The 7,558-nt window shown below is 53.6% G+C and overlaps 1 protein-coding gene across 1 annotated transcript in view; it reads left to right on the top strand.

The window, feature by feature from the left end:
- Positions 1-3,000: 3,000 nt before the first annotated feature.
- NPAS1 (neuronal PAS domain protein 1) overlaps positions 3,001-7,558 on the top strand; it is a 7,889-nt gene continuing 3,331 nt past the window's right edge. Inside the window, 4 exon segments of the mRNA XM_005857855.2 lie at positions 3,001-3,257; positions 3,524-3,613; positions 6,019-6,184; positions 7,376-7,527. Of these exon segments, the coding sequence (XP_005857917.1) occupies positions 3,063-3,257; positions 3,524-3,613; positions 6,019-6,184; positions 7,376-7,527 (603 nt within the window). The 5' untranslated portion in view covers positions 3,001-3,062.

Raw genomic sequence — 7,558 nt, forward strand, 5'->3', positions numbered from 1 at the left:
AGCCGTTCAGTCTGACCTGGGCTGATCCTCTGAGAGGGAAAATGAAGGAATTAGCAAAAATGACAGGGGAAAATTGCAACAATTAGCAGGCAGCATTGTTCCCGCCTGTCACCCGGCTTGTTCGCGCTGCATCTCGGGGGAGGGGTCCCCGTGAACCTCCCCACCCCCCACTCCCAGTTATTGTTCTTGGAGCTGCAGGCGACGGTGGAAAAAGGATGTAACGGCGCAGGGTTGGGAGAGCGCCGGGGAGGAGGGGGCGTGGCCTAGACATCAGGGGGCGGGGCGGGCGAGGGGCTGAGCCCTGATTGGCGGAGGGGCGGGTCTTCGCCGCCGGGTGTTTTGATGGTCTGGAAACAACAATAGTAATCACACTATTAATACGCATTGTGGCTCCGCATTTCCCCGCACCTGCTGTGGGTCGGGCCGTGCGAGGCCCTTTCTAGAAGTTCCTTGAGCTGCCTGAATGCTCAGCCAGCCTGGGAGGGCTGCGCTCTCGGCGAACCCACTTGGCAGAGGAGGAAACTGAGGCACGGAGAGGTGAAGGGACTGGCCCCAGGGCAGGCACACAGCCAGAGAGGGACAGCCTGCGCCTGGACGCCGGACCTGGACCCAGCCCTGCGAGAGCCAGGCGCCTGAGGACCCTTGAGGTCACCGAACCCTTCACCTGGCTCCCCAGTCTGGGCCTGGGGGCCTTGGGGGGTCGTTCTCCACAGGGTCAGGGAGGGGGTCACCCCCACACGGGGTCTGGGCCCTCAGCTCCTGTCTGGGGGGCCAGGCCGGGCCTCCTCTCTCTGCCTCATTGGCCATGGCTCATTCTGCCCTTTCCCTGTCTCTCTCTGTGCACCTCGTTTCCTGGGCCTCTCCATCTTTTTATGTTTCTCCGCCTTCCTCAGTTTCTATGTCTATGTATGTCTCTGTCCCTATCTTTTTTTTTTTTTTTTTACTTTTTAAAAATGTTTTGATTGACTTTTAGAGATAGAGGAAGGGAGAGGGAGCGAGAGATAGAAACATCGATGAGAGAGAGGCATAGATCGGCTGCCTCCTGCACGCCCCATACTGGGGATTGAGCCCACAACCGGGCATCAAACCAGGGACCTCTTGGTTCTTGGTTCTTGGCTCAACCACTGAGCCACATGGCCAGGCCCTACCTCTTAATTTTTTTTTATTGAGGTAAAATTTATAACATGAAACTCATCATTTTAAAATGTACCATTTAGTGTGACATTTAGTACATTCACAATGTTGGGCAACCATCACTTCTGTCTAGTTCCAAAACATTTTCATCATTGCCCTAAAACCCTGTACCCTTAGCAGTCACGCCCCTCCCCCTCCCCCAACTCCAGCCCTGGCAGCCACCAATCTGCTTTCTGTCTCTAGGGATTTGTCTATTCTGGACATTTCATATAAATGCAATCATCCTATATAATAAAGAGCTAATATGCTAATTAGACCCGATGGTGGAACGACCTTCCAGAATGACCTTCCCAAACGACCAGTGGGCAGGGCTGCGAGGGCTGAACCCCTTGCACAAATTTGGTGCATCGGGCCTCTAGTACAATATATGTCCTCTCAGACTTGGCTTGTCTCGCTTAGCACAATGTGTTCAAAGTTCACCGAAGTCGTAGCTAGGATCACTGCTTCATTCCTTTTTATTGCTGAATAATATTCCATGGTCTGAATACAGCACGTTTTGTTTACTCATCAGTTAATGGACATTTGTTTCCACCTTGGGCTGTGAGGAATACTGCTGCGGTGAACATTTATGGACAAGTACTTGCTAGAGCATGTGTTTGATGCTTTGGGGCATATGCCCACAAGTGGAATTGCTGGGTCAGATGGTAATTCCATGTTTAACTTACTGAGGACCCACCGCACTGTTTTCCAGAGCAGCTGTGCCATTAGCATTCCCACCAGCAATGCACGGGCGAGGGTGTGGGTGTGCAATTTCTCCACAGCCTCGCCTGGCACCTATTTTCTGTGTGTGTGTGTGTGTGTGTGTGTGTGTGTGTGTGTGTGTGTAGCCATCCTAGTGGGTGTGAAGTGGTCTCTCATTGTGGTTTTGATTTGCATTTTGCTAATGACTAGTGAGTTTAAGCATCTTTTCATGGGCTTATTAGCCATTTGTAGATCTGGTTTGGAGAAATGTCTATTCAGGTCCTTTGCTCATTTTTCAATGGGCTGTTGTTGAGCTCTAATGTCCTTATCTCTTTCTCTGTTCCTTTAGATCTCTTTGTTCCTTTATCTCTTTCTCTGTTCCTTTAGAGCTCTCTGTACACTTCTCTGTCCATCTAGTTGTCTCTCTGTGCCTTTGTCTCTCAATCTCTGCGTGTGCTCTGTCTCTGTCTCTGTGTGTGTCTCTTTCTCCTTTTCAGTCTCCTCTCTGCCTCGTTCTCATCCTGCAGGTCTGAGCTCAGCTACCCCCTCCCCCTTCAACAGGCCTCACCACCTTCCTCCTCATTTCACATAATCTATTTCTTTCTTTATTCTTTAATCCTCACCCGAGGATATTTTTCCATTTATTTTAGAGAGAGTAGAAGAGAGAGGGAAAGACAGAGAGGAATATCGATGTGAGAGAAACACATCGATTGGTTGCCTCTTGCAAGAGCCCCGACCAGGGCCCGGGCCCGGAGGGAGCCTGCAACCAAGGTACCTGCCCTTGACCGGAATCGAACCCGGGACCCTTCAGTCCACAGGCCGATGCTCTATCCACCGAGCCAAACCGGCTAGGGCCACATCATCTATTTGTTTCTTCAGAGCACAAATGCTAATTCCTTGTTCATTTTTTACTTGTTTATGTGCCATGGCCTGGGTGCCTGTGAGGGTAGGACCGGGCTGTGTGGGTCACTGCGGTGTTCCCAACACAGAGCCTGGCCACAGGAGCTCAGGGAGAGTTTGCTGAATGAATGAATGAATGGATGGATGAATGAATGAATGAATGAATCCCTTTCTGTATCCCCTGGTGTCTCTCTGTCTCTCTGTTTGTCCAGCCTACCTCTGCCCCTCTCACTCCTCCCCACATCCCAGGTCTCTCCCCCCCAGGGCCCAGGGCCCCTCAATACCCCATGATGGCTCAGGACTGGGAGGAAGAGAGGAAACTCGTAGCCTGGTTCCCTGGGGTCCTTCCCAGAAGGCCAGGGTCGGCCAGACCGCAGGCCCCGGCCTCACCGGTCCCTCTGTCCCCAGCCCCAGGCCGCAGGGGCCCCGTCGCACTGGTCTCCGAAATCTTCGAGCAGCACCTGGGAGGACACATCTTGCAGGTGAGGCCCCTTCCCTACCTGCTGCTCAATGCTGCCACCTGGTGGCCTGCTCGGAGAACAGCACCCTCTCTCCCGCATCCATCGCAGGAGAGCGCCAGGCCTGGGAGGCGCATGCTGGGGGCCCCCTTCCTGCCTGCCCCTTCCCAGGGCCAGTGAGGCCCCGTCCTCCGCTCCCAAAAAAATAATCCATCCTGGCAGAGATAAGGTTTCAGAACCTCTTACAGACGCCAGGCCCTCCTCTCCCCGCCCTGTCTCTCCCACTCTAGTCCCTGGATGGCTTTGTGTTTGCCTTGAGCCAGGAGGGGAAGTTCCTCTACATCTCAGAGACCGTCTCCATTTACCTGGGTCTCTCACAGGTAAGGACCTCAGCAGGCTGCCTGGACTGGCGCCACCGCCACCTCCCTGGCGGCCCAGGCATCCCCCTCCTCTCTCTTGACCTCACCATCCCAGCGTGAAAAAGGGACTGGATCCGTGGTTCCCAAAGTGTGTTCCTTGGAACCCCACATGGCACCCAACATGGCTCCTCCTCGCGGTCAGAGGAGGGTTATCGAAGTCACGGGTCAAAGAAAAAATAATTTAAAAACAAAACAAGCCCTAGCTGGTTTGGCTCAGTGGATAGAGCATCGGCCTGCAGACTGAAGGGTCCCGGGTTCGACTCCAACCAAGGGCATATGCCCAGGTTTCAGGCTCCATCCCCAGTAGGGGGCGTGCAGGAGGCAGCCGATCAATGATTCTCATCACTGGTGTTTCTATCTCTCTCCCTTCCTCTCTGAAGTCAATAAAAATATTTAAAAACAAAAAGTAACAGGTCAATTTGAAAGAAGCAAATTAGCAGAGAGACCAGTTTGTCCATGAGTGGTGGCCAAATACACCATATTTACCCAAACGTGTTTCTTCATAACAGTTTTAAAAGATCACAACAATTTGTACAGGTGGGGCTTGGGATCTGCGAGCACTGGAAGGTTTTCTGTGGCGTTTGAAAGCCCCTGTGTCCGGAGTCCTGGCTCCTGTGGCATCGTAGGCCTCGCCAATCCAGTCAATGCCAATTGCTAGCAACTTTTATCGTTTTTTAGAAAGATTTCGGCGGATGGTGAATTTCGACAATTCAGTGCCTTGGCCTCTGTGAGCAGCTTTTAGTGAGTTGTTGATTTCTGGAGGAGGATGAACCTGAAGGAAGGGGAATGTGGGCAAGAGAAAGGGAGGGAGGGAGGGGAGGCTTGAAGCTGGTGTGGGAAGGGCTGGATGAGGGGAGGAGTTCAGGGGATGACCCCAAGCCCTGGGGCGGTGAGAGCCATGGGAGGTTTTTTATTTCTTTTGAATTGTTGACATTATTACAGATGTCTCTTACCTCCCTCCGTCCCCTTCCCCACCTCCACCAGCTCTGGGAGATGTCTGAGGGGAGGAGGGCCATGGCCAGATGAGAAACCTCTGGGGGCTCCCCATTTGAGTGGGGACTGAAGGCCAGACGACCAGTGAGGATGCTGGGGCAGGAACACAGTGGGGAGAATATGGGGCCTGGATTGGGGGAGATGTGGGACTGCTGCAAGATTGGGGGGCGGGGGATTGAATGCAAAAGTCTGTCTGACTGAAATGTCCTAATTCCACCGTTTGTATCTTGAATCCCATTCCTGCTGGGAAATCCTGTGACTCATTTCAGGGCACAGCTGTTTGCTGTGAGTTAGAGGCTATGACACCTCTCCATCCCAACTCCCTACACAGCTTCTTTTAAAAATATATATATATTTTTATTGATTTCAGAGAGGAAGGGAGAGGGAGAGAAAGATAGAAACATCAGTGATGAGAGAGAATCATTGATCGGCTGCCTCCTGCATGCTCCCCACTGAGGATCGAGCCCGCAACCCGGGCATGTGCCCTTGACCGGAATCGAACCTGGGACCCTTCAGTCCACAGGTTGACGCTCTATCCACTGAGCCAAACCGGCTAGGGCCCTACACAGCTTCTTAGCAGAGTAGGCGGGGCATTTCAAACGGGCCGGATTCGGCCCGCGGGCCGTAGTTTGCCCACGGCTGCCTATACACTGAGCCAAACGGGCTAGGGCCCTACACAGCTTCTTAGCAGAGTAGGCGGGGCAGAAAATCCTTAATGATCACTGGCTTTGACGTGGGCGGGCAGAGGAAGAGCCCAGGTTAGCCTCCTCCTTTACAGATGTTCCTTTTGCCCTGGCCCCGGCCGGGATAGAGCTGGGCCTGCGTACTGAAGGGTCCAGGTCCAATTCCGATTCCCGGTCAAGGGCACATACCCGGGTTGCTCGATTCAAGGCAGCCTGCGGGAAGCAACCAAGCGATGTAACTCTCTCACACACATTGATGTTTCTCTCTCTCTCCTCCCTTCCCTCCCACTCTCTCTAAAAAAACCAATGGGAAAAAATATCCTCAGGTGAGAAAGTTTAAAAAAAACTTAAAAATTCTAATAAAAACACAAGACTGGCACGAAGTACTCCTGCCTGTAAGCCAGTGGTTCTCAACCTTTCTAATGCCGCGACCCTTTAATACAGTTCCTCATGTTGTGGTGACCCCCAGTTTCATTGTTACAAATTGAACATAATTAAAGCATAGTGATTCATCACCAAAACAATATGTAATTATATATGTGTTTTCCGATGGTCTTAGGCGACCCCTGTGAAAGGGTCGTTCGACCCCCAGGTTGAGAACCGCTGCTAAGCTTATGAACAGTTGGCCAAACGGGAGGGCCGGTGGCTGCGCGCACCTTACCCGCCTGTATTCCTCCCCTTCGCCGGCAGGTGGAGCTGACGGGCAGTAGCGTCTTCGATTACATCCATCCCGGGGACCACTCAGAGGTCCTGGAGCAGCTGGGACTGCGGACCCGGACCTCCGGGCCCCCCACCCCGCCCTCCATCCCCTCCTCTTCCTCCTCTTCCTCATCGCTTGCCGATACTCCTGAGATCGGTAATTCCAAGGCCCCCAAAGAATGAGGCCTGATGCAGGGACAACCGGTACATTGTATCCAGCGATGTTACATGTAAACCAAACCCACTCTCCTTAGAGTTGTGCAAAACAAGCTTTTAGAGTCTAAATTGGAGCAGGAAGACTTGGCCCCCTAAGATTGCCTGAATCCCCAAGTTTTGAGCTTTAGAAAGACCCCTCTGGCAGCCTGTGGGTGACAGGTAAATAGCGGTGCACACTCGCTTACAGGGTGTTTACATGTGCTGAGCCTGTAACTACACAATTTCATGGAATCCTAACCACAATCCCACAGAGCAGGACCCGTTATTCTCTTCGTTTTACAGAGGGGGAAACTGAGGCACGGCACAGCGAGGTTAAGTTACCTGTCCGAGGTCACAGCTGTAAGTGGAGCTGGATTCCAACCCCGGCTGGTCTGGCTCCAGGATCTAGTGTGCTCCTCACCCTTCCTTCCAATGGAAAATTCCATGGAAAATTCCACTCCATGCGGAGGAGGCGGGTGTTAGATTACCCGGACAGTTCCTTTTGGCTCCCAGGTGTGGAGGGGGCTGTGAGGTCAACTTTCCAGTAAATAAGATTTTCTTACATGGGGTTTGCTTTGCACCAAAACCATCTGAGTTGTCAGCAGTGATTGCAAGTTTGGGGAGATGTGTGGGGCTGTGATGATGTCTGCACCTAAATTTGAGGCCCAGGGTCACCTGGGTGTGAGCACATTTATGACTGTACCAGGGGCTTATAGACCAGTCGCTATTTGCGAGTCTTCTCTGTTGCTACACCCTGATGCCCTGCTCCGCGCCCAGCTCTGTGCTGGGCAGGGCTGGGGACACAGTAGTGACAAGAGCCCAACCCCACCCTCCCAGGGCCTAGGCCCAGCTGGGGCAGGTGTGGTGAAGACCCCAGAGGGGCTCCGACCCAGCCGGGGTCAGGGGGGCTTCCTGGAGGAGATGGTGACCTCAGAGGGTGTCAGTAGGACGCAGTTCCTGCCCACGTGTTAGGTGCCGGGGTCAGAGCTGAGCCTGAGAAAGGCCGCTGCATGGAGGGGGGTTATTGTAGACCCAATGAGCTCGTAGATCCGTCAGGTGGGTGGGCCTCTGGCTCGCTCTGAAGGGGGCGGGGAGGGGGCGCCTCTGTGTGTTTCCTCCTCAGGACCCCACAACTCTCCTTCACTCCGCCCAGAGGCCAGCCCCACCGAGGTGCCCCCCTCCTCCCGGGCCCAGGAGCGCTCCTTCTTCGTCCGCATGAAATCCACCCTCACCAAGCGCGGTCTGCACGTCAAGGCCTCGGGGTACAAGGTGGGCGTGAGCTCCCTGCACAGCCTCTGACCCCGCGTCCTCGCCGCCCCGGGAGCTCCCGCACTCC

Source organism: Myotis brandtii, unplaced genomic scaffold (assembly GCF_000412655.1).
Source record: "Myotis brandtii unplaced genomic scaffold, ASM41265v1 scaffold114, whole genome shotgun sequence".
Taxonomy (NCBI): Eukaryota; Metazoa; Chordata; class Mammalia; order Chiroptera; family Vespertilionidae; genus Myotis; species Myotis brandtii.